At 37.8% G+C, this 27621-nt stretch overlaps 2 protein-coding genes across 4 annotated transcripts; one reads left to right on the top strand and one right to left on the bottom strand.

Annotated features, from left to right (window-relative positions):
• Nucleotides 1-3231: 3231 nt before the first annotated feature.
• Nucleotides 3232-6825, bottom strand: ikzf5 (IKAROS family zinc finger 5). 2 transcript variants are annotated; one of them, XM_056767811.1, is made up of 4 exons: nt 6504-6825; nt 5916-6095; nt 5466-5639; nt 3232-5033 (listed from the first exon to the last, which is right to left on the bottom strand). In XM_056767811.1, the coding sequence occupies exons 2-4, from the start codon at nt 6046-6048 to the stop codon at nt 4081-4083; spliced, it is 1260 nt and encodes a 419-aa protein (XP_056623789.1). In that variant the 5' UTR covers nt 6049-6095; nt 6504-6825; the 3' UTR covers nt 3232-4080. The 2 variants fall into 2 exon arrangements, with proteins under 2 accessions (XP_056623789.1, XP_056623790.1); XM_056767812.1 differs by having other exon boundaries at nt 5916-6076.
• A 14116-nt stretch (nt 6826-20941) lies between these two features.
• Nucleotides 20942-23454, top strand: hmx3a (H6 family homeobox 3a). 2 transcript variants are annotated; one of them, XM_056768080.1, is made up of 2 exons: nt 20942-21627; nt 22017-23454. In XM_056768080.1, exons 1-2 carry the CDS (start codon nt 21342-21344, stop codon nt 22619-22621), a joined length of 891 nt encoding a protein of 296 aa, XP_056624058.1. In that variant the 5' UTR covers nt 20942-21341; the 3' UTR covers nt 22622-23454. The 2 variants fall into 2 exon arrangements, with proteins under 2 accessions (XP_056624058.1, XP_056624057.1); XM_056768079.1 differs by having other exon boundaries at nt 22014-23454.
• The last annotated feature ends 4167 nt before the right edge of the window (nt 23455-27621 follow it).

Below are 27621 nucleotides of genomic sequence, written 5' to 3'. Positions count from 1 at the left end.
CTATTGGAGGATTTCGTCTTGTGTCAATTAGCGCAAACAAAATCATTCTGCATGTTTCTGTTTTTTTCAGACTGGAGCGTTGCTGTAGCTGTGACTACATCTCTGTGCACGATGGCTCTTCTGTTAGTCATCGAGAGCTGGGACGGGTCTGCTTCAATGACACCACTCACCAGGCGTTTCACTCTTCATCTCGATTCTTGACTGTCCTCTTCAGGACCGATTCGTCTGGTGTCAATCATGGTTTTAAAGCCCTATTTACAAGCTCTCTGACTGAAAATCAAGGTGATGTCCTGGGAAGAAAATGTCTTGAAGTACTGTAGTACATATGAAAGCTAGATCAATTCTAATAAGCATAAAAGCCCAAATTGTTTCGCTCTGCAGGTCGCGTGGACTGTGCTTCAGACAACATGGTTATTGTCTTTCAAACATCATATCTTAACTCGCTTGGCTTCAATGGAAATGACCTTTATGTGGATGACCATCAGTGCAGACCCAACATTAGCAGTAGTGAGGTTGTGTTCCGCTTCTCTCTCGACACGTGTGGGACCGGCAAAGAGGTACGATCAACACAGTGTCAGTGTTTCAGAATTGCATTTTTTCTAGAAATTGCAAATTTTTCTTACCATTCACAAAAAAACACATCAGAATTCCTGCGAAATCAGGTTGGAAAAACAGCGAATCTGGACATCCGTGGTTTCAGCAGGACAGCACGATAACTGGCTATGCTGTTAGAAAAGATCCATGTCTTAATATGTGTAGAGATAGACTGATAAATGTATTTAAATGTTCTGTGTACTATACAGTATAACATTATTTAAAGTCTGTTACTCTGTTTTAAGATGATGAATGGTTATGTAACTTACACCAACAACGTGCGGGCGTCTCAGTCTCAGTCGGGAGAAATCACCCGTCAGTCACAGTTTCTGTTACGTGTGGGCTGCAGAATGGAGCCGGACACAATTGTGCAGATTTTTTACCATGCCAGAGAGAGTATCAGTGCCAACATCACAGGAACGGGTCGCTTCAATGCCAGCATCGCCTTCTACACCTCCAGCAGTTTCCAAAAAAAAATTTATGACTCTCCATATCTGGTCAACCTCAATCAGGACATGTATGCTCAAGTGAAGTTAGACAGAGATGACAACACCCTAGATCTCTTCCTTGACACCTGCGTAACATCTCCAGATCCCTATGACTTCAAAACGCGCTCCTATGATCTGCTGCGTAATGGGTAAACCAAACCTTTGAGAATGTGGTATATTTTAAATCTGTTAATGTATAATTGTTTGAGAAACCGTTATGAAACTGATTTGAATTTTTCTCCTCCTCTTTTATTTTAAAGATGTCCTAGAGACAGCACATATGTTTCCTACACCAGTGGTCAGTTCGACTATGCTCGGTTCAGTTTCAAGGGTTTTAAGTTCCTTCGGACTCACGCGTTTGTGTACCTGCAGTGTAAGGTGATCATCTGCCCAGATAATGATGCCAACTCTCGTTGTCGCAGAGGTTGCCAGTCACGTCGAAGGAGGTCCCTTGAAACCAACCATCATACCAGCACTGTGACACTGGGGCCAATCAAACTTAGAGGTCGGTGGAAACATAATTTCTAAGTGTAGTTTTTTTGTCTTGGTGTTTACTTTGATTTACTGTATTTATGGTTGTCATTGACCGTGACAATTCGTATTGCTTTTTCCATCTCACAACATAAGTGTCATGTTTTAACAACGCAATTTAAAAAGGGCTTAACTTTATAACATTTGTGTGTATGGTGTTTTAATGCTTTCCTGTATGACACTGTTACAGTGATACGTTTCTGTTGTCTGTAGGAGAGAAGCCATTGCTTCAACCGTCTGATAGGAACGAGACAGCTCAGTGATTTTATCATCACCAATCAATATTATAATTATCATTCTGATCAGTTTAATATATATCAGGTCCTAAGATCTGTATTGTATCTGTATAAGTATTTTAATTCATTAAAGCATTACTAAAAATATCAGTATGCCTGTCATCATTTTCCACGTTTCAAGTTGATTTACTGTAAAATGTTTTGATAGAACGAAGACTCACATTGAAGACTGGAGACTGTCTTAATTTTAGGTGTTTAACATTACTTTAAAATTGATGAAGAACAATCATAGGAATCATTTATTTTAACGTACACAAGTTACTCAGTGAGCGTAATTTCACCAAAATAATCTGTTAAAATAATGATTTTAAAGCATTATCTACTGCTGAGGATAAATCTTAATACAAAAATTCATTTACACTTTCCGAATCTCCTCTTAGTCTTTAATTTGCTAGGACTCTAAATGATTTTAAATATTTCTAATTACTAATATAATTTAATTTTAATAAATGTATACGCATAATATGTATGTTTATTATCAATGTTATAAACCAAATGAAATCAGATTAAAACATCATAAACAAGTTTACCTGTTTCTTCTCCCTACAATTCAAATGTAATAACAATAAGCATGATGAAGTTAGAAAACGAATTATAATCTATATTTATATAAAAATCCTTGGTGTTAGCAAATGTTGTGTTTGCGATTCCCGGAGTACTTACTGATACAAAAAACCTTGAATGCACTGTAAATTGCTTTGGATGAAAAAGAAACTGCCAACTTTATCACAGTAAATTTCTAAATGCTTTTTATTTACAGTGGGTGAAAACGACAGGAGTACGACACAATTCAGTACAATTTAAATAATAGCTAGCAGCCATATCACCCTCTAGCCCAACACTGGTTGACCACTTGAGCTAAGCAGGGCTGAGCCTGGTCAGTACCTGGATTGGAGACCTGCTGGGAAAACTAGGTTGATGCTGGAAGAGATGTTAGTGAAGCTAAGTGGCTCCTAAAGTCTAAATCTAAGCCTGAAGTCTAAGTGGGTCATAATGCCCCAGTATAGTGAAGGGGACATTATACTGTCAATAAAGACCGTCCTTCACATGCGACGTAAAACCGAGGTCCTGATTCCAGGATGCCCCATTCTAATAAGAGTAGCAACCATGTCATGCATCATGGCCTCCTAATCATCCCCATATTTACCAATTGACACATTGGTGGTGCTTGAGGAGATTAATCTATACTGTTTGTCCTCTGCATTAACCCATCCAAGTGCGCGCACACATCAGGAGTATTGAGTAATGAATACCCACACTGCAAGACGTCAAAAAACAAGATACTGGAACCTATTATGGTGTAACAAAAAATTCAAATAACATAGTACACAACATATATTCAGTTTTATTGACATTAAACATCAAATTCACTAAAACATGTTATACAATACTTATCTGATAACTTCACTATGCAGACAGGCATATGAAACGTTTTTATTGTAGCACCACAGACATTTCCAAAAACATTACAAACTACATCTACAGCATGGCACTGGTGGTTGTAATGAGAGAGAAGGTAGTTTTAAACAGTGTGATCTCACTCCTCAAACACAAGTCTCAACACTGCTTTTAATAGCTAGTGTATCATGTAAATCTCAGGCCACTGAGATGTGGACAACAATCTTATGGGACACTTACCTACACTATACTAATATGTTTGATTCAATTAAATAATAATACAGGTCTCAACCAGTAAGCAATCAATATTGTTAATAATTTACCTTATTAATACCTTTTAATAAATAAAATAGGATCAGAATGATCAAATCTGGCAATTACATTTTTGCTTATACTGAAACAGAAGAGCAATAAAACTTCTAATGAAAATGTTTGCTGCATGAATTCATAACTTCAAAACAAATTTTAAATCCAGACTTTTGATAGTCTCAACTTTTGGAAACCATCTGTAGGCACTGATAACTAAACTCTGGCACTTTTAAATATTGTGGCACGTCAGCCGTGTCAAATCTCAGGCCCTTGAATTAGACATGTCTTTTGATATCTTCTGTCCTTTTCTCCGAAGTGTACACTCCACATGTGCTTTATTGACAAAAGAAAATTACATATTTACACAAAGCCTGGTCACCTAATATTGTCTTTGGAATGTTACAAACACTTCAACTTCATTTTCATGTAAAATGGGAAAAAAGGGCCAGTACCACTCAGAGCTGTCACTGTTTGTGCTGGCCTCTTGCAAAGTGACAAGCAAAGTCATAACTGTTCCTGCATCTGTGTCCACAAATGTTACACTGAAAAGGGTGCTCATAACCATGGCAACCCATGTGGATGGTGTAGAGGATGTTGTCGGGAAAATATATATGACAGTGGGGGCAGTGGTGAAGCATCTGGGGATCTTGTACTCTGGTGGGTGTTCCCGGCTGGCTGTTTGTGCCACTAGGAGTGCTGGTTCTCTCACTGCAGGGCCCCACACCTGGGCTACAGCCGCTGTGCGCAGCCGGTCTGGGTTCCGGGGTGATGGGAGAGGAAGCTTGGGCTGCACTGACAGAGACAGCAGCAGGTGCCATTACAGGCTGCTGGACGAGAAATGTTGGTTTCTCATCCGGCAGAGATTCGGCTCCAGGAGATACTGGGGCTCCATGAGCTTCCGGTGGGATGCTGGCGAGTTGACCTGCCAAAGTGGAAAGCTGGTTCAGTGGGTTGTCCAATACCATGTCCTGGTGCTCCCTGGAGCCACCTCCCATTGATCCACTAGCCTGTGGATCTTTTCCTAGGCCATTATAGGCTTCTTGATGGAGATGGGCATGAGAAGGTAAATCATGACTGAAGTCACCCAAGTGGTGCTGCTCAGAACCGGGCTTCTGCAACACCATGGATGGAGGGCTGAGGTTGATGAGCAGGCGGCGACCATAACCCAGAGAGCTTCCTCTCTTCTGCAGGACACTTAGCATCTTTCGGTGAGAGAGAGAGGACCGCGCACCTTTCATGGGTAGGAGTTTGTGTCTACGACGACGGTGATGAGAAAGGTTACTGCGGTCACTGCATCGGAAAGAACAGAGCTCACACTTGTAGGGCTTCTCACCCGTGTGAGAGCGCATGTGCGCCTCAAGGTGGCGCTCGTACGCTGAGGCGAAAGGACACAGGTGGCATCTATGGGGTTTTTCACCTGGAGTTGAAAAAGAAAGGGGACATTTTTTATTAAGATTCGTATATTTTAGTAAAGGAATTTGCATGACCTTCATATCATTCATGATTGACGTAAACCAATATGATAAATTTATAGAGACTGAAGCAGGTTTCCAATATTAACAGATCACCATAAAATAGACGAATGTTATCACATTGGTTTTGAGATTTTATTCTATACAAAATCTAGTTGATGAAATGCAGTGAAGTACTTCTAAAATCCTACTCTTCCATAACAATCATGACATGAAAATTACAATTACAAAATGAATCCACAGACATTTACATTCCATGTTTTGCATAACTATGGCAAACCTGTCTTCTAAAACGAAACTGATGACTCTCGAGACTAAAATGCACAGACACCGTAGGAAAAAAAAGTAATGTAAATTGGGGAAAAATTTGTTCTTACCTGTGTGTATGCGAATGTGCTCTATCAGCCGTGCAGTGCCCCTTGTGGCATAATTACAGTAGCGGCACTTTAGTTTACCATCGTATGTTCTCTCAAAGCCATCAACCAACATCCCTGAACTGTCCTCCAAGGAAATATCCACTGCCGGGTGCTCCAGACCATTCTGGCCAAGATCTTTAATGTACACATCAAACAGAAAATAAAGACTCACATAGAACACCTGAATCAGTTATTTTACTCCAGCATAAATTAACATGTTTTGCATTCAGCACACTAAAATCAGCTAATCAAAATATATACAATTTCAAATGCTTTAAAAACTAAAAACCCTATGAAAACATAAAAGTTTTAACACATTGAGAGATTTTTCAGAGGTTGCAGATTTTCAAACAAATCCAAATCAAGCACTTAAATTCAATAACAGCTATGTATGTTCTCTCTATACATTACCTCCTTGGATCTCATCTCCTTCTTTAACTCCAATGACTGAGCCCGATATCATGTTGACATGTTGGGTCTGCTGACTCAGGTACTCCTGAAAGTCCTTCACAAAATCCAATGTCTCTGGCTTCTCTTCGCCCATTGAAAGATCTGCCGTCTTCCTTTGTTGTCTTAAAACGTACAAACAAGCTGTAAATAAAACCAACTTGATTTACGCATTTCATTGTCATGTTATATAACAATAAAATAATTGTGACAAGATGTCTTTAATAGCATTAAAAAAAGTTTACAAGGAAAGCTCAGTTTGATAAAACAGGCCCCCATGAGCAGAGATTTACACTTCAGAAAACTAATCGCTTCTACCTACGTTGCATATATCAAATAGTCTAATTCCACATTTATTGCCATCCATAAGTGATAGTAAAACTTGTCACAGTTATAAACTAGTTAAATACAACACAATTCAACTAGTCTGGCTGTTATCCAGTTGGCAGGGTAACTTTCAAAGGCGTTGTTATGATAGCGATTGAATGTTGACATTGCTCGGATTTCCCCAATCATTACACAGTATTTTACAAACCAACTAACAACTCTTACCTTTATAAATGTGTCAGAAAAATTAAAAACACACTCGATTGTTGGGAGTACTGAATGGCAATCGTTTCTATGCAGACATTAGAAGAACAATCTGATCGAGTCAAGCTCCATGGTGATGCTCAGCTAACGGAAGCGAGTTATCACGCCTGTTTTAGCCATTTCTGTCAAACACATCTTAAACGTTACATCTGAGATCAAACTGGCGGGCCTGAAACATGCTCAGTGGATTATTTAGGACAATGTCAATGTCATTGGGAAACGATGTTTGGTGGAGCGAAGTAATGATCTCCGATATCAAAACAAAAGAAAACGCCGGGGTGAAAGTTCAAGCGGCGTGCTGACGAAATTCGTCCGACTTGGTTCAGTTGAGTGAATCAGTAGTTCCGGCGTGCAGTAAACATTCGCGCACTTTGGAGCAACGCCTCCACTTTTAAAATTCACGATAAAATACTTGTTTGGGCGTCGTCACATCATTTGATGTTAACTTAGTATTAATATTATTACAACCTGATAGATATGCCATAAACCAATCGTGTAATTCTTATCCGAATTGTCTTCTGGGCCCAGTTTTTCAAAAATATTAATCTGGATCAAATTGATCCGGATTTGGAAATCCTATATTATGGTATCCAGGATCATGTGATCCATTTTACTTTCATGCCAGTTTTTTAAAGGAACATTGGATTGGATCACTGTGATCTAAATACCAAATTTCAGGATTACCTAATCCTGTTTACCAGAGCCACAAATAGCCATTGTTTTTTTTAATTGTGAGAAACAGAAACACTGTAATAAACAGAAACATTTTACATCCCTTATTTAGTTCAAATGTTAAATAAATAAACAAAAATAATACTATCCAATAGTCAAAATAATTTACAGGACAAATAGCAGCTCTTTCCATCTCTGCCTTTAGGAGATGTATTTCCATCTGCACTTTTTTCTAGAAGCAACACATAGCCGTCACCAGCCTGTTTTGTAGCTGAGGAACGTTATATGATGGATATATCATCAGCAAACATTGGTTTGAAAAATCACAACTGAATCCACCCTTCTGAATGGATCAGGATAATCCTGTTTTTTAATCAAATAGATCCCAAACCGAGTCAAAAGTTTTGAAAAACCTAAATGGCAGGTTTGATCCAGATCAAATGTTAGATCGGATTACATGATCTGATTGTAGTTCGGAATCCCTCTTTTGCTTTTAAAAAAGCTCATTTCCAAGATTTGATCCAATCCGTGATCCGAAATCCCACTGGATTACTTTTGAAAAACTGGGCCCTGAAGTGCAAAACGGGGAAATTTAGACCCACGACACATAACTTATCCGATAAAGCCACAACTGCAAAGTATAAAGAAGAAAATAATAATGATCCTGTTTTATCTTTACAGTAGCACATAGCAGTAAATTGTAATATTTTAGTTTGAGCAGATTTTGCCAGGTTTCCCCTGGATGTCAGCGTCATATTATATAAGGTGTTTTATCATTGATAATTTCTCAAATCGAAATATTTCAGACTGTATTTCTAATCATTTTAATAATTAAATAGGCCTACATTTCCAAAAGGGACATAACAGTAACCATTGGTTCCACAATGCAGTCACTCGCCTTCATTTTTGGAGGTAAAAAAACCAGAACAAGCATCAGTAAGTATTAGTAATATTTTATAAATTATTTGATGTTTTGTGTATTAAATGTCTTGTCTCATCTATTACGTCATGTTTGCTAATTTATCACTTTTTAACAGATTTGCTAAAATACTTGGATAATTTCCACATTCAAATGTCACAGACAATTTGATGAGTACTTGAGCCAATTGCATTACTTTAAATAGCTGGATTGGCTCATTTATGTTTCATAGCGTTTAATATTTAACTAGAGGGGAAGTTAGCTGAAGATCGCATTGCCCCATTTGTGTCAGGGTAATACGAAAACCATTGAAGAGTGTGTGACAAACGACCAGTTAGCGCGAGAGCTTTGTATCCTTGTGACACTCTTCAGAGTTGTAATGAGATGGATATAATGTAACACTTGCTCACTCATTGTCTGTTATAACGGTTCAGATGACAAGAGACCAACCTGTCTGGCACCCAACAGTCTGTTTATGGCTTTACTGTACATTAGTATTTTCCTACTATCTTGCACGTTTTTGTCTTTTATGTCAGATTAAACAAAACATTATACCAAAGCTTTTATTTTTGCCTAATATAATCAGGGTTAATTCCATGTTTACCAGCATTGATATTCTTATTTGGGGGTTTACATTGATTCTATTCAAACATCTTCATAATGACATTTATTTATGTTGTATTCTCAAACATCCTTTTTCTATATATGTCAGTGCTGAATGTCTGAGAATTCAATGATCTGCCATAACCTCGTCGTCAATTTTCATTTTGGACACTAGAGGGCGCAGGATGTCCAGTTATAAATGTGATGACCATGTAATGGACAATCTACTTGAAGGTATTTTTATATGGTTTGACAAACAACCTGCATTGAAAATCATTAAATAAGTAATCAAAGTGATTAGCTGTCAGTGTTGTTTATTGCATACGAATAAGCAAGAGATATCTGTGATGAAGTATATAAATGATTCATATGATTGCAACTATTATTAACATCAAACTGACAACTCGGACAATTACTGTAAGATCATGTATTTACAGTATATGGGCTTTACAGTAGAAATCGCCACAAACTGAACCAAAGGTAGAAACCACAGCCCGACCTTGCAAGTTTTGAACTACGACCCCTGAAGCAGTCAATTACAGCACTTCCTAATGGCCTGTCCACCCTAATGTTATTTTATAGCAATTTAATTATGCTCAGGTTTCCCATGAAGCCACTTCCCTTTAAATAATTCAAGCAGGGTGACAGTAATTTGTCGGTTGAAAAAGATTAATTGCGGTTTCAAGTGGGCTTCTTTTCATAAAGCGTTCATGTTTTCAAAGCTGGGTGCAACAGTATATGCAGAAAATAGTTGTCAGTACCTTAATACTTAATTTGATTTTTAGCAATATTTAGAATGATATCCTCAGTCTACATCACTGTAATGAGTTATTCAAATAATAATGTATCTGTAAAATATTGTGTTGGTTGAATTTTGTATAAGTAATTTATTGAATAAACTTTCCTATTATACTTATTATTATTCAGCATGCTGAACATTATGAACTTAAACTTCTTGTGATTCTTTCTTTCTTTCTTTCTTTCTTTCTTTCTTTCTTTCTTTCTTTCTTTCTTTCTTTCTTTCTTTCTTTCTTTCTTTCTATGTTGTTGGTTTTGTCAGATACACAATGAATGGTATCCAAATGTCTGAGTGTAGCTTAATATGCATTAAAACACAGCGTAGCCTGTCTTTTTGACATAAAAGGTCACGACTGAGTATCAGTTTAATTGTTTGTCAGACTTAGCTTCCTCTCTTCTCTCTTTCCATTTAAATTCAGCATCTGCATGAGTGTATGAAGCTGCTCTGCCTACACCTGCTAGGGGGTAAGTCAGACCATGTTCCCTGTTGCCCTAATTCACATTTAAAAGCCTTTGAATGAGCGGGCCCCCTTCTCCTTCACAGCGCTTGATTTATGTGCTGTTTGTGGTTTTATAGAACCCGAAACAATTCATTTTGTCCTGAAAAGGAATTGGGTATTCATTTGGAGAAGGCCCCTGAGCACTTTTTTAAGACTCCAATCATATGCTGGAGTCATTTAAAGGCTGCCGTGGACATTAGGCCCCGAAGAAAGGCTTTTAATCCTGCCTGAAGAGCGCAGCTATAGAAACGCCTGCCCCAACGCCAAATCATTACTGCTAAAGGGTGAAGGAGGACCAGGGCTGGATTTATTCTTCACGCCCACAAGACTATTTATTTCTGGAGAGACCCTCTCTTACCCCCCACCCTTGTGCGACACGGGGCGTGTGTGGAAGAAGAGAAAGGAAAAGAAATGGGATAAAGGAAGTACATATTAAGCATTTCATTTTCCTGCCACTTAATTTCCTCGTGGCCGCCTGTGTAATGAATGTAATTGCTACCTTTGATGAGAACACTATTATCTGAATCACACTTTAAATGGGCAAACAAGGCCCCCCTCGATCCTCTCTCTCTCTCCCCTCACAAAGCGAGTATGAGATCTCTAATTATGTGACAGAACAAGTGGTTTTTCTCAAAGCTGCGGCGTTGCGCTCGATTGCCAAAGAGCGGCCTGGTTACATTTGCACAAAGACAGAGATTAGCCACGATACGCGCGCCGCACACAAAACGCACGTCTTTTTCCATTAATTTCCTGATTGAACCAATGAATTTCTATGTACAGGAAATTCTCATTTAGTTGAATGCCACATCTAATAAAAAAAAATCTGATCTGGTCTGGTTTATTGGAATATTGCACTAAAATCGGATCAGTATTGCCCACAGTAAACACAACAGTTATATTAAAGTAATAAAAATGAAACATCCAACATTATCTTACCATAGCCTATATATAACCACAGTTTTAGGTTGTATAAAAACCCAAATTCTCAAAATAATCTAACAGATAAAGTAATGAAAACCTCATTTTATAAAAAAAAAAGTTCAACTTACTTAAATATTTTAAGTTCCTGAAACACATTTTTACTTTTGAGTAAAATATAATGATTATTTTATCCTGGTAGGGCCTATAGCATATAGCCAATTCTATTTATACGAATAATATATCTTTATACTGTAAATATATAAATCTATATAATAATTCAATACAAATGCTAATATTTCCCCATATGAATCGCTTTACCCCCATTCTTTTATCTGTGATGCCGTTCTAACTTTGTATGACATCCAGATCCTCAAACAGACAGTTCAGTTATTCATAAGGATTTATCTTTACACATCTCTCGTCGCGCACGCCGTGAATAGCTGTTTAATAAAAGTGTCGGGCGCGTCCTACAGATGACGTGACTTTACGAGGCAACGCACGATAAAACCGCCGTCACCTTATGAAGTCTGAACGCACCCGCGTCCCCCTAGCAACGCATTATAGCACTGCACAGGTGACAGCCTGCTCCTATTCTGCGTACAGATGCAGAAAACTATAAAGCAACGTCACAAATGACGAATTGCACAATTATTCTTAAATGGCTGGCGGTTTCAGATATATGCAAAGCCATTTGGCACCTTAAATGTGAGTTATTATTCTTCAAAGCAAGCGATACTTAAATGATAAAGTGATAATCAATCCCTTCGACTATGATGCCTCGCTTGGGGCCTGAGGGAAAATCTACTGATCACTTCTATTGGTCTGCAAATGATGGTACTTACAGCATGACAGATGGGTGGAAGGAGCGCCGTGTGACTTCAGAAAGGTTTATAATGTCTGAAACAGGCTGCCATTCTGGCCCAGTCAGGCAACAGAGGAATGGACCAATATTTCTGAGTGAAGTGGCATTTTAGCTATATTTATCTGAGGATCTCTACACCAAAACCATAGGCACTAATAAAGAAGATGCTGTAATAGCTTTTGACTGGGTCCAGTCCCTCTGGATGGGGAATGAACTGTCCTTTGCTGAATTATTGTGGCCAAATGCCATTTGTACAGCCTGAAAAGTGGGAACATTTATCGTGACTGTCAGTGCTCGGCCATAGCTCATGGTCTTGAATGATATCTCCCAACGCACAGTTGCCCCAATACTCACATTTCATGCTCGGCGCTGAGAGGCGAGCTAATGGATAGCACTGTCTGAAGGCAGATAATTTAGAGCATCTTCTGTCAAATCTTTAAAACACACGGCTTTACACAGGCCAGCAGACACAGCAAAGTACATCTATTGGTACCGCCAATGCACCTCCCTGCCACTGTGACATTCTTGGGTACAGAAACGCAAAGATTCAAGGGGCTAGTTAATTTAAAGCAGGAATTTAAATGTAGATTTTTTACAAAAATGAGTTTGGCAGGAAATTTGAAATAATATTGTCTGAGTACTATTTCTGCACCACAGAACCATCTAGAAGCTGTTTAAAAAAGCTTTCCATTGATTTGTGACGATAGGACAATATTTTGAAGAGAAACAAATATTTGAAAATCTGGAATCTGAGGGTTCAAAATTTGAGATTCAAAGTATTTAGAAAACCTCTTTAAAGTTGTCCATCAGAGGCGCTGTAACAGGTAGTTTCTAGAAGACAAAGGTTAGTTTTTAATGGGGTCTTTATGCTAACCACTGTTATGATGTCGTGGAGAGTATCTGAACCCGGAAGCAGAAATTCAAAGCTTAACATAGATAGGAAACTCGAGAGGGTAATTCCCAAAAAGCAGGCAGCAGTGAGCAGGTTTCCGCCCATTTTTGTTCACTATTTTGCTGCATCCACTCACAAAAATAAAGTTTGAATATGTTTATGGTAGGACATGTACAAAATATCTACATGGAGCAAATTATATTTACCTGACATTCAAATGATTTTTGGCATAGAAGAAAAATCGATAATTTGGAACCAAACATGTGTTTTTGGCTATTCCTACAAATATCGCTATGCTACTTATGACTGGTTTTGTGTTCTAGGGTCACAAATAAGTTTATTTCATTATTGATATATGCCGCCAGATTATAACAAAATATACGGCATAAAACAAAAGATAGGATACCGTTACTATTAACATCTAAGCCCAAAATGAAAATGTAGAAGGAAATGTAAAATGAGGCTTTGTCTTAATTGATTATTGTGTGTTGTGCATGCATGAATGCTTCTCTGTATTACCAAAATAAGGCATCAGCCAGGCAGAAAGGACATTTTAGGTTAATGGAGGATCAGTACAGAAGACTATGGATTATTGATAAAAGCTGATCACAGGCATAATGAGGTCTAATAGACCCCGTATCTCTTTTTCAAACCATGATAATGACTCTCTCCAGAGTATATAAACACCTACACCAATAGGTTCTGAACCTAAAAAGTCTCCAGGCCAGTATTTTTCTTAGTTATCTGTTCTCTTACCATCTTTATAAAAACTTCCAGCTTGCTTTTTATTTATGTGCCACACAAGGTGAAGCAGTAACAAGGAAGTGCTCCATTACCTCTGTATTCTGTGTCTGATTGAATAGACTATCTAGTATTATTCGCTTTCCCTGAACACCGCTCTTATCCTGCACTCTAGCCAGTAGGCCTCGTTAGTCACCATATGAGGTGAGTGCCTAGATCATAAAGAGGGAGGAATGACCCTTGACCTCTCTGACCTCTTATCGATCTCAGGGCCGAGTGCAGCTGGGCCTCCCTGACCCAATGCATATAGGGGGAGGAATTTAAACATGACTCGCACTGTACCATGCCATTGTGCAGTTGGAGAGATCATTAATAACATGTATTTACCTGTACAGCATTGACAGGCCAACTAGACGATAGATTAGGAGGCAGTTATAAGTACAAATATTGGGCTCACCAAGGAGCAAAAAAAGATGTTGATAAAGAGTAGATCGGTCTGTCTGAAATTTTCCTTTTAGATATAAATGTACACATGCTGATTTCAACAAAGCATTTAACCTTGTTTGATCTCTGTGTTTCTCTTTTATTCATGTTAGAGCAGGCGAATCAAACACACACTCACACTTTTCTTCCCTTTGCTTCTTGGTTCATTGCAGACTACAATAGTAAGCCTGTAGACCAGTAAAGAATTGGCTTTAAGGTTTTCTAAAAGACAAAGAACGTTGTAGGCCGCATGGGGGAAGTAAGCCGCTAATGTAAGCACGTAATAGTTTTCTATAAATAATCGAATGACAACACGGGGGCTATGGCATCTGGGGACTGTAAAAGAATATGTAACCAATTTTAGTGCTATTAAAGCGAAATAGAGAAGAAAATATATAAGAGGTCGAGGCAAAGGTTTCATCCGGAGCCGGGGAATAAAGGCTTTACGGGTAAAATACTGTAAGAAAAGTCAGGACCGTTGAGACCGGAGAAGAAAGAAGGATTTTCACTTTGAAAGAAAAGGAAAAATGTGCTGTGCATAAAATCAATTGGTCAATAATTGTCTCGCTGCTCATGTGCAGGTGGGTGGTCATACGTCTCTAGGAGCACTGATTTGATTTGCACTTATGTTTTTACAAATAATCAATGATTCATTTTGACTGGATAACAGATCAGATGTTGTATAGAATCTCTAAATCTTTCATTTGGTGATAGAGAGAGAGAGATAAAGAGCTTGAAATAGACATAAAACAGATAAACATTAGGAAAAAGGATTTCTGAATTCACTCATAGATTCATGCAAACAAACAAACATAGTCATACTGAATCACAAATAATATTTTTTTGCACATACCTCTATATGCGAATTGTCATGAACTGTGTCATTGTTTACATCATTGTTATTACCAACCACTACCCCTGTCTCTTATTTTAAATTAAAATAATTTACGTACGTAGGTAAGGTAAAAAATAGTCAAAAACCTATACACATGCAGTGCTCAGAATTAGTGTTTTAAAATTTGCATACAGCTTAGTATCTCACTTGACATGTTATATATTTCATACAACTGTAAATTGCATTTGAGTATGTGAGAAAAAAAGGGGGGGGGTTATGGAGGAAACCGCATCTGAATTTGTTTGCCATTGATTTGTGGTCCTTGTGAGGCTAGACTGATATTTATAGCTGTAAAATGCCCCTCTGCCCCCGGGACTCCAGTACAAATCAAATCTGTGATGAGGTATGTCCCGCAATACAAAGAAAGGATAATGCGAGGGGAATAAAAGTCTTATCTCAAAAGGATTTGTGTGGTGACACTAACACTGCCTTTTAAAGTTTAATTCCAGATTAATTCTATTCGCCTCCGAATCCTATTCAATTTTTCTTAAAGAGTACAAGTGTAGACTTTATTAAGCCGGATCTAATTTTCAGTACAACATCTCTTCCCATGTCAATCATGAATCACAGAAGACTCTCCCTCTCTCCCTCTTTTCTCTAAGATAGAACCATCTCATTGCTCTCTTTGAGCTTTGGCAGGGGCTGCTTAATTATGTAGGGAGGTAGGAGATCTTTATTCTCAGTGTCTGTGCTGATAGCATCTCATTCACTCTCCATGTTTGAGGTTTAGATTGTATCTTGACAAGCTGGCTGACAAATAGAAGTCATCCTACACCTGTTCTCAGAATTTGCACTGATGTTCTGGCCAACACTTTTGTCATTATTTTCAATGGCCTCTGCTACTAATGTTTCGAACATACATTAATATGTAGTTTCAAGACTTCAATGTCTGATATAGGGCTGTTCGATGATTGATCGCGATTAATCGCATCCGGATTAAAAGTTTGTGTTTAAATAATGTGCATGTTGTATTTATAAACACGTACACGTATATATTTAGGAAGTATTTGAATGCATATATTATTATTTATAAGGGCTGTCAAACGATTAATCGCATACAAAATTAAAGTTTGTGTTTTCTTAATGTACTGTATATGTCAGTGTATTGTGCATAATTTATTTTGTATTTATAAACACATACATGCATAAAAATAATAAATGTTTGTATATATATATATTTTTGGTACATATTAATGAACATATACATATTTCCTAAATATGTATATTATATATGCATGATTTATACAATATATACTGTATATTGCTCGACAGCTGCTATTAGTGTTAAAGTTAATACTAATTCAAAGCATATTTAGAAGCTAATAAAAATGTTAAAGAATGTATGTTTGAGCTTATATCTGAGGGCATGACAGCAAAATTAAAGCACCTGTTTTAATGAATGTAATATGTTTGTTTGGTTATTACACCACATCTCACTTTCCTCCATCCACAATAGGTCGGTTGCTATGGCCACATTAATACATGTTCATAAGTGGCTCTGAGTGACTGCACACCATCTCGGTTCCAAACAACGAGCAATAATCAGCTCATTAAAGAGCCCCCCTCCCCCCACGCTCATCTAAATAACAAATAACAACCCCTCACTCCCCTCTGCCTTTTTCTCTTTTCTGCGCCCTCCCTCCGCCCTTTAAACTCCATCTCATACAAATGTATTTATATATCTATATCTACAATCAGGCCTGTGAGTGGGGAAAGGAAGGGAGAGAAAAAGTGGGTTCTGTCAGAAGTGGTGGGGAAGAGTGTGAAAGTAGCCGATTTTCTTAATACATCCCCTGGGAGCAGATAAGTCTATCAATCTGTTAGATTGGAAAGCCATTAGGTGCCCTGGTTTATGCGTCTCAAGCTGTTAAAGCAGAGCAGATTGATTGTTGAGCCTTTGATGGGATATGCTGATCTAATCTCACTGTGCTTCAGTTTGCAATAAATTACACAATTCATTTCCCCCCATTTAGGGGAAGAAAATGACACCTCCAGGCACGCCTGGCCTCTCCGGGCGAAACAGCACACAGAAGCTATTTTATGGCCCCATTTAGCCAGCAAGCTTTCAGCCATCCTGGCCAACTGTCTCTCTCTCCCTCTCTCTCTCTCTCCCTTTGCTCTCCTTCCCAAAAAAATCGAAGCATAATCAAGGTGTATGTTTAGAAAATTTATTGTTATAATTTCCACCCATAATCTCCTCCATTTTCCTGCGGCCAGAATGACATAGATCATCATCTGAAAAAAGGGGAAAATGGATAGCAGTTTAAAATTTATCGGTCTTTGATTCTCAATTATAGGTGTTTATGACTTCATCCGTCTTCAGCCACCTCAACCTTTTCCATTATGGTGGAATATTATTTGTACGGAATCCATTAAATTCACAAGGCAGGACTCTAATGGCGTGGCTGCAGTGCTTTGCAGAGGAAAAAGTTTTTTGAAAGGTTAGCTTTAGCAAAAGCGCCACTGTTATGACACCAGAAATTGCTTTATTGATGGGCTTCCTCAGAGCCTGAGTATTTGGGCCATTTGTAACGGGCTCCATATCTCTATCTTCCCTTAGACACTGATGAGAAGCCACTGCTGCCTCAACCCGATTACAGCGCTGTAATGACACATGGTCAGAACGCTTGGCCCAAGAATGCTCGCACCTGGCTATTCCGCAAAAGGTATCACCTGTGTGTGTGTGAACCTGGGCAGGTCCTGCTAAGCCATTCCATGGATTCAGCCATGTCAGAAAGAATGAATGAGGTCTTTTAGTTCTTGGTTGGCACAAGCGCGACACAGATCAGTGCATCATTGCAGGACATTGAGGCTCAGGGAACCTGTTGAACATCTCTGTACATGTAAGAAACATTTATGGTACAGTACAATACATGTGGTGATATATTTAAATAGAACTTATACTGTATTCACGTTTTTTTAATTGCATGCATTTAATGTTATTCGTTTTTCTGGTCTTAATTTTGCATTACATTCTGTTATCAAATCAACAAAAATCTTTCCAAGCTTTGAAAGAAAGACCCAAATGTGCTATGTCAATACAACAAGAAGCAAAAATGGACACTTAACGAATTTGGTTGCGATGGTCCACAAATTTCAGACCTTTAACATGAGACCCAGGGGCTTCTTCACACCCTTAGAGTGACATTGAATTCTCTTTTCTCTGCTGCCCTCCATAAGCATATAAAAACTTGTCAGGCTGTAACTCAGATCCTCTAACTATCCCTCAGCCAATCAATAGCTTCGCCATCCCAATTAAGGTGGGCCGGGTCAGGGCCAGGCCACAGTCAGTCCTTTACAACTTAAATGCCATGTTTAAATCCATTGTGTGTATTACAGTGGGATGAGCAACCTGACCTTCAAGCTTTTAATGCCCCATTTCAATAGTGCCGGACATTAATGCACTGAAGAAGAGCTTGCAGTGGTCATTTTGTAGAAGTCGGTTAAACAGATCAACAGAGTTTAATCTGAAAGCTTACTCTGAGTGCTAATCACTGAGCCTAAAGAACTTTCCTAGCTTTCTTTCTGTCTTTAATTTCATCCAAAGTGTCTTTTTTAGCAGGTGTAATTTTTTCCCATATATATACAACACAGGGTATGCTATGTAGCCTATATGTCTGTATGTTTTTTTAATTTTTGTTAAAGAAGGCTTTGCATAGTTTTTTTTTAAGTTTTATCAAACAGTAAAGAAATCTAGAAACTGTTCTTGTAAAATAGTAACAGATCATTTGTAAAAATGGCATTTTAATAGTCATTTAGAACACAGTTTACTTTGCCATCCGGCTAAAACCTTATTTAGAAACGTGTTAGTGACATTACAAAACATATTGTTTAAAGATCCAAAGATGTAGAGCCGACCATCAGGCACAATGCAGGAGTGCAAGGTTTATCATAGCATTTTTCACCGTGTGGTACATTTCGACATTATACTTACGTCTTTTATCACAATTTCGAGCAGACGAGAGAAACTCACAAGATATCAAAACAAAAATCTATATATAATACGCGGGCAATTACAGCGCGAAGTTAGCGGCGTCGGGTCATTGTCAGCGCGCAGCGCGCTTTTCTCATCTCGCGGGGTCGTTAGACGATGATGGATGTAAACCTATAAAGTATCTAAACTGGACCTTTTAACAAACCATGAGCAATACTATCATTTCTTTAATAGAACCTGCTGACCGTGTCATTCCGTTGCGCCATTCGTCATTTTCCCGGTGAAATAATCAATAACTCTACGCTCTGAAATAAATAATCTAAAAGTCAGGGAACATTTTATCTTCCAACCAGGCAAAGAGACACAAAGACCCAAGAGGAAGAATAATATGAAACATATACAAATAGGCTATAGTGCAAGCCCCCAATAAAGGCGTGCATTGATTCTAGAGTCTGTGTTTAAAATGCAAAGACAATGATCCTCAAACTTGAGGCGATTTGTTTAAATAATGATATATTTGCAGGATTATTTTCACTTAATATAACTGGGAAATATTGGTTTAATTATTTTTATATCAGGAATACTTGAGTGATGTGGTTAAGAACTTGAGACGAGGAGATTTGACAAATTTATAGGCTAGATATAATTATTTTTTTCATAAATTTCATACTATAATTACGTAAACACAGAAGCTAATAAAAATCACATATTTTACCAGTGAAAAAATATGTCCTGTCCAACACCTGATGGCGCTAACAAACGACTTATTTTTAGAAATGGATAACAAACATCCAATAAAACTACAGACCTACAAGGTTATGTTGTTTTAAATGTTACTTGATTTAGTAACAATTTTAGTAATTATGTTCTAACTAAGCTGTTTATTGTATTTTGTTTATATTTGTGAATAGTGTGGTGACAGTGGATATAGGAGTCTTCACTTTCTCATGATATCATATAGGCTATTTTTCCTTAATATAAAAAACGTTTTTCCTAATAATAAAATTTAATAATAATAATTATTATTATTATTATTATTAATAGTAATAATAATAGTAATGCATTATTATTATCATTTTCATCGTTTGGTCTAAATTACTTTTAATAACTATAGGTCTAGGCTATCTATCAATAGAGATTATGAATCTAGTTATTATAAGAACCTAATTAATTTAATAATTTTAACAACATTAGGTGTACATTTTATTTATTATTTTTTATGTTTTTCCTTGGCTTGCAGTAAATCTTAATGACCCGTAGAGGACGCTCTCGCCTCGTCCAACTAGTAACTTGTGTGCGTCCGATTCACTCATGTTAATTGTGTCATTAAAATGATCATAGTCATAATTTCTTTAAATGTGAGCTGGCAACTTGATGATATGCCTAGCACACGTGTCCACAGATTTCCCAAAAGTACTTCCAACAACAATATGCTGTTCACAGCAGAAGTCAGCCGCCGAATCGAATTGCATTTTGTCTTTATATTTATTTTACATACATATTTTTATATCTTTTATTATTTAATTATTATGTAGAATCGAAAATTCTAATTTAAATAGTTCGGCTATGCTTTTGGCACGGTTTTACATTGGTAGACCACTTGCCAATTTTTTTTTAAAACTGAGTTTAACCGATTTGTTCATCGGTGGCAACACGTTTAAAAAGACCTGTTTTTTAATGTTATATTATTAATATTCGTTTAAAAATGTGTTCATGCTTTTTCTATCAATGACAAATCATTGCAATGCGTTTAACCAATAAAAAAATAAAAGAACCTTTATTTGACACTAATATTAGATTCTTCTAAAAACCGAAAGAACTGTGGATTAAACGCACATTTTTTTGCACATTGATTTATTGCCTCCAAATTGTCGTGATAAAAAGAAAAATGTTTTCTAGCAATTCCAATTCAAACCCCCAGATGCAAATAACGTATGCCTAAATGCTTTCATGCCCAAATATATATTAAAAAAAACTTTTGCAGAGGTGCATTAAAATGTCAACGTTGACTTTGCAGTGCTCGTGTGTTAAACTTTTTTTTAACGCTAAGGCCTTCAGCCACCGCTTGAGCTAAATCCGTGTTCCTTTGTGTTAATGGTCCGTCCTCATTTGCCATCTAATTGGACTATATAAGACCAATAACAGGAGAGAATTCTCAGCCCAGCAGCCAACGCGAAGAGTCTGGGAGGCCCCTCCTCTCTCTCGACTCTCCACTTCCCATCTCTCCCTTCATCCCATTTGCTATTGTACGTGCCCAATCGCCGTATACTTTCTGCATTTAACTCGGGTGACATTTTTATTTCATCATTAGCATCTGGCGCCAGACGGACGCGGTGAGCATCATTTTCACCAAGGAGCTCGCGGAAGATGATCAGCAAGATTAATATTGTTTATCTCGCCTCGTGTTATTGTCTTTGCTTTTAACGCTAGTGCTGACTGCGTGAACAACTACGTTTGAGTTTCCTCGACTGGAAAAGTTTTACACGGACCTTCAAAGTATTAAAAGATTTTGAGAAGATTTTTAACGGTTGATTTTTCACTGTGGTCAAAAGTACCAGAGTCCTCACTTCCAAGTCAACATGCCCGAAACAACCCAGGATACGTGTGCCTCAGTGAAAGAATCTCCATTTTTTATCAAAAATCTTCTTAACTCTGACCGAAAACCATCAAAGCCTAAACCTTTTTTGGCATCAACTAAAGCTGGACTTGATGGCAGCTTCTCGCTCTCTCAAGTTGGGGAATTAAACTTTCCTCGATTTGAGTTGCCGACCCAGCGCTTTGCGTTACCGGCTTACCTTGAGCGCGCGTCTGCGTGGTGGTACCCTTACACACTCAGTGCATCTGCGCATCTCCACAGAACAGAAGGTAAGGTTTGATCTTAAAATTGCAGGCCCTCCCTTTTGACTGAATTTGTTTTGTAGAAGTATTTATTTGTTAAGAATTATAGTAAAGGAAGTATGTATTCATTTACGCAAAAACATATTAGGGGGTATAGGCTACATACTCTATCGCAAATATTATTTCCCCTAAAATACTAAACTAAATAAATCTACACAGGTCATGGTTAAATTACCTTTTTAATTCATTAAATATTACGCTGATTGTTTACTGAGATATTTGGAGAGCTTTGGGATTTGAACAGCCGAATTAGGAAACACACTTGTTTGCACCTGTCATGTGACGCCACCTATGCAACTTGATACGAAAATGTTTTTGAAAGAAAACTAAGGCAATTTCTTTTTTTATTGTAGCAGCACAGAAAGCGAGAGAATCGTCTCCGACCACATGCAACGACAGAGATTCACCCGAGCTTGTGCTCAAATCAGACCCGGACGCCAAAGACGATGAAGAAGACAATAAGAGTGGAGACGAGATCGTCCTAGAGGAGAGCGACACCGATGATGCCAAAAAAGAAGGCGGCGTGGACGACTGGAAGAAGAGCGACGATGGGGCAGACAAAAAGGCTTGCCGGAAAAAGAAAACGCGCACGGTGTTCTCGCGGAGTCAGGTGTTTCAGTTGGAGTCCACCTTCGACATGAAACGCTACCTCAGCAGCTCAGAGCGCGCAGGCCTGGCCGCCTCCCTTCACCTCACAGAGACCCAAGTTAAAATATGGTTTCAGAACCGAAGAAACAAGTGGAAACGTCAGCTGGCAGCAGAGCTGGAGGCGGCCAATTTGAGCCACGCGGCTGCGCAAAGGATTGTGAGAGTACCCATCCTCTATCATGAGAACTCGGTCTCTGATAGCTCCAGTACACAGGGCAACGTGCCCGTCAGCCAGCCGCTGCTCACTTTCCCTCATCCGGTTTACTACTCTCATCCCATCGTCACCTCCGTGCCGCTCCTAAGACCAGTTTGAGACGACTAGAGATGGCCTTTTCTATGTAACTATGTATCTAATACAATTTTACAAAGACTAAAAGACTTGAAAAGAGAGAAAGAAAAGGAGAAGCGAAACCAAGAGACAAAGCTATTTTTGTTTAGAAAATTATTTAAAAAAACGAAAAGAAAAAATGTACACTATCATGCATTTGAGCCCAACTTGTTTGCTTTACAACTCACAAAAATACACGAGGCATAAAAGGCGATTGTTTAGAGGCCTATTTCGAATGATGTTGTTGGTTGGTGGTGAATTACAATGACTTGGTTAATTTACTTCCACTTATTATTATTAATGTTATTATTATTATACCTATTACAAATCTCTCAAATGCCTCTCATTTTCTATAAATATCAGTTAAGAATTTAACTCGACGTCAGTGTGTTTATACACATAAAGTTGTTAAGTTTGTAATAGCACGAAAAAAATAATCACACAGCCTGAACCACGAATGTGCAATACTACTGTGTATTATATATTTACGCAACAATTCTTTTGACATTGAAGCATTCTTTTAGACACATTTATTAGGCTAAAAAATATTTGAAAAGTAACCGCTGAAACGACTTTGTGTCATTGGTCCTGCGCGTTCAATGGACAATCACAGGATGATGATTTGACAGAATTTAGCCTATTGAAGGCGTGCGCGCACACACACTCACAATTAAAAAACTAAAACATTTACTTATATTATTTACAGATGTGTATGTACATGTACAGATATAACGAACCAAATGAGGAAAAGGTGTCATTTGTACAGTAATTAACCAACTTTTTTTTACATTGTATTGCTAAATTTTGTTGTGAAATAAATGGAGACTATAAAAGTCTACATGTCTGAAGTGAGTAACCTGAAACTGTGTTGAAGACATTATTTGGTGGAAGATTGCTTTGATGTCTTAAAATGTAGCACTGTTTAAATAGCCTATAAAGTTTGCAGCATTTCTCGCAGGAGTAGTGATAAGGTACCAGATATGACGATGAATAAATGCAACAGGCGGTGAAAGAAATACATGGGAAGAAACAATACGATCGCGCAATCTAAACTTAATGTTTAGAAATTGTGTAAATTAATTTGACTTATTTAAATACAACGAAATACAAGCGTTGTAAATAAAATATGCAAATTATTTATAAATTAAATCGATAAGTAATTAGATGATTTAAAAAAAACATGCAATATACGTCTCTAAATTTAAACAAAACTGATACAGAATTATGTTTCATTGTTTATTGAATTACAGCCTAAAATATAAAAGACGGTTAGCTAATTCAAACTCGCAATACCGAAATTGTTTCAATTGAGCTTCAACAACCTGAAATGTCCATTACCATCTCAATCACAAGCAGGTGCACCTTTAAATCTGGTGGACTCTACAAGCAATGTTTTGCAAAATGGCGTTGTCAATAACACCGTATAATTATCGGTGAGAGCTGATGGAATTGCATTAAGAGTTTTAGCGCTGTGTGTTCATTGGGCGTATGTGTGTGTGTGTGTGTGTGTGTGAGAGAGAGAGAAGGAAAGCTATGAAAAAGTAAAAACTGTAAACTTGTTGTTTGTAAAGTAAACTGTAGTAAACTCAAATAATATTTATCACAACATACATTATTATGTAAATGTTTAAAATTAATTTAATAATATAATACGATTAATTACAATATAACATTTACTAATAATATTACTTCATAATAATAATAAAAATACTTTGTCTATAATAAACTATTATTAATATAATTACTATTATTAGTGTCTCGGACTACGCTTTTTTATTTAGGAGTCTGTTTAAAATAAAAATCGAAATGTTTCAAATATTATTAATTCAATTACATTTAAAAGGACAATGACAGAGGTTTGAATTTTTTATGACGAACAGGTAAACATTTAAATAAAAAGAAACACGAATAGATTATTTCCCAACAATTGTGGAAATTATATTATAGGCTTTCTACTAGTACCATTTGACTAGAGGTACCAAATTAAATGCCACTAGCCTATATATTAAACGGGGTCAGCATCGAGAGAACTTTAATATGGGTCAGTCAGGCACATCGACAAGCATTGGACTTTCTATTGCAGCCTTCCTCCACAAATTCGAAATCAACTATCTGCGTTGGCTCTAAACACTCCGCGTGCGCATTCAAATACCGCCGCCTAATAATCATAACTCCAGTATTGACGTCTAATATAATGCAAGCTCAGCACGAGCCCATTACGGTGAATTAATAGATCGCAGAGGCATTATTGCATGTCGAGTATTGATCGGGTAACGTCTGTAAAATATTGTTTCAAATCAAGGGCATTGCTAACAGTTCGTTTTTTCCTGTTGGCTTACTGATGACCTTGATTCACTGTCATAAACAGACCAAATATATCACTCGATAATTTCCATTTGACCATATCTTTATGTAAAGAAGGGAGATGGTGGGGGTGGGGATAAACAGATAATATGCTCTCTAAAAGAAGCAGCCCATTAACATGGGAAACTGAGACGACAGATTTGAAGAGCCAGCATTAGGCTTGTACACTATGGTTCATACAGCATAAATATACATATCTGAACTGCTAAACTTATTTAAATGGTCCCCAATCCTTATTTATGCTCATAAGCGTTTCATCTCGCTCTGTATGTGATTATTACAATTTACACAACAATGTTTTTCTTTGTGAATGTAATGGGGTTGTCAGCTCATCATAGCTTGGGCTATTCAAATCTGACGAAACGGTGATTTAGCTATTTCGATTAAACATAATATGTTTAGTTAGCCAACCTCACATTTCCAGGCGGAAGGGATAGCAGATAACTCACTGCGTCACAGGAGGAGATTGACAAAATGGACTATCATCTGCCCTATTGAATTATCCTCGGCTGTTTAGAGGTACATGTTTTTCAGCGCTCCGCGCAAAGTACATTTATCCACAATAGACTAGACAAACGTCAACTCAATCCCGTGTATAACGCTTGAAAGGAGGTGGGCCTATCTTTGCTTATTACTTTCTCGAAATGTTTTGTGTTGTTTAGCAAAAGGGATATCTTCTTTTTAGCCCCTTTCCCATTTGCCTTTGTGATTGAAAGCGAGCATCAGATTTTCATCAAAGTTCTATTAAGTGAAACATAGGTTGCGGGGCAGCCTCTGATTGAAACAGTTTAAATTTTAATTGTGTTTTTAATTTGACATATAGTTGCGGAGAGGAATGACACCACAACGCCGAGGGGCGGTCGATTCGCTTAATTTCTCCCTCAGGGATTGATGAGTATATCAGAGCAGTAGATTGGAAACCCATTAAGACTCAATGGTTAGGTTGTTAATTGGATCTTGATGAATAGAAGCCCTTGGTTGAACTATACTGATCCAATCTTCTTGACTTTCTGTTTTCCAATAAATTACCCAATTCATTTCCCAGCCGTAGATTACATAAATTGTACACCTCCAGGGCTTGAGCTTCCCGCCTGCTTGCCTGCACCCCCCCCCCCCTTCTCTGCAAAACCATTTGAGAAAAAATAAAAGACCAGCCTCAGATTCTTGAATGAAAATCGAAACATAATCAGCGTTTATACTTAGAAAATTTATTGATATCATTTTCTCTGGTAATTTCCTTATCTTAAAGTTGGACGTGCCATATATCATAATACACACGTGAAAATGGTCCTTTGTTTAATATTTATCGAAGCTTGATTTTCAGATCAAAGGCGCCTATGACTTCATCTGTCTTTCTAGAGGAAAGCATTTTTGCCAGAGCTCGCTGTTCGGTCATTACTGTCTGCTTTATGCTTCACGGACAGCACGTGCAATGCCTCTCTGTTCTACACTATGAAATATCTTTGCCTTTGTGAACGCATGACAGATTGCGCCAAACGCTGAATGTTCATCACGTAAACCAGTCTTTGTATTTTTGGAACATAGATAACACTTATTCTGCTATTATTTCAGTTATAAAAAACGTTTTTATTCTCAATAAAATTTGCTTTTAAAAAGGAAAACGCGTAATAGCAGACAAAATACCTATGCGTATTAAAACAGCTGTTAATGGAAATTGCGTTAATAGCTTTCTTCCCCACATTTTTCCCAAAGACATTAAAAGTCGGCTACTAGTCAAAGAGACCTGCATTTCTGGTGTATTGTTTTTGTTTAATACGTCTAAACGGCCTTTATGCCATCCAGACTCGGTTGACAGGCGCAGCGTATAAAACCGGCTCTTTAACGATCATTGCGGATTTCACGCCTTATGTGAATGCGCCATAAATCGTAGGGCCGCTGTGAACTAGCCCCCTCATATTTTACGCACTAAATGGCTATATGTGGGCATATGGCCTCTCACAATAGGTCTCTTTAACAACCGTTCCAAACAGAGTTGCAGATTGTGACAGTTCAACCACATCGTTTCCATCATCGTGTATACAGTGCACGTGTCGTAGGTTTCATTCCATAGCTATACGTTGTATATGAGAACGCACAAAAATACATGGAACTATTTGAAATCACATACATTTTTGTAATGAACCTATGTAAACTTTATTATTATTATTTATTATTATTATTTATTACATTTTTGGTTTCATATAGTCCATCGTTGGGAGACCCATGTGTGCGTGGCATTCTTGCCGACCTTTGAAATTTTGTAGTCGAGGTCGCTCAACCCCGTCTCCCTCTGCTCCATTAGGTGTCCGAGCGCTGTCACCACGACAAAGCTAGAACATTTGTTAAGTGTCGCCAGCCTTTAGAAAACGCTAACGAGAGCTAATGTGGCAGAGCCACAGCTGCCCTAGAGACACAAGTCAGGGGTGGGGCGCGCGTAACCCCCCCAATCAATTAGTCAATCAATTAAAGAGGGTCCTGCCCGCTCGCGCCGGCCCACAGAAGCTGTAGATTAGCCCACCATAATGATCAAATTAATTCTTAAACGGAGATAATGGACGTGGAATGAGTTTATTATTTTCAAGAAAAATGAGATAGGATCCATTATTAGTACCAAGACTCTG

Source organism: Triplophysa dalaica, chromosome 15 (genome assembly GCF_015846415.1).
Source record: "Triplophysa dalaica isolate WHDGS20190420 chromosome 15, ASM1584641v1, whole genome shotgun sequence".
NCBI lineage: Eukaryota > Metazoa > Chordata > Actinopteri > Cypriniformes > Nemacheilidae > Triplophysa > Triplophysa dalaica.
This window is presented reverse-complemented; position numbering and strand designations above follow the sequence as displayed.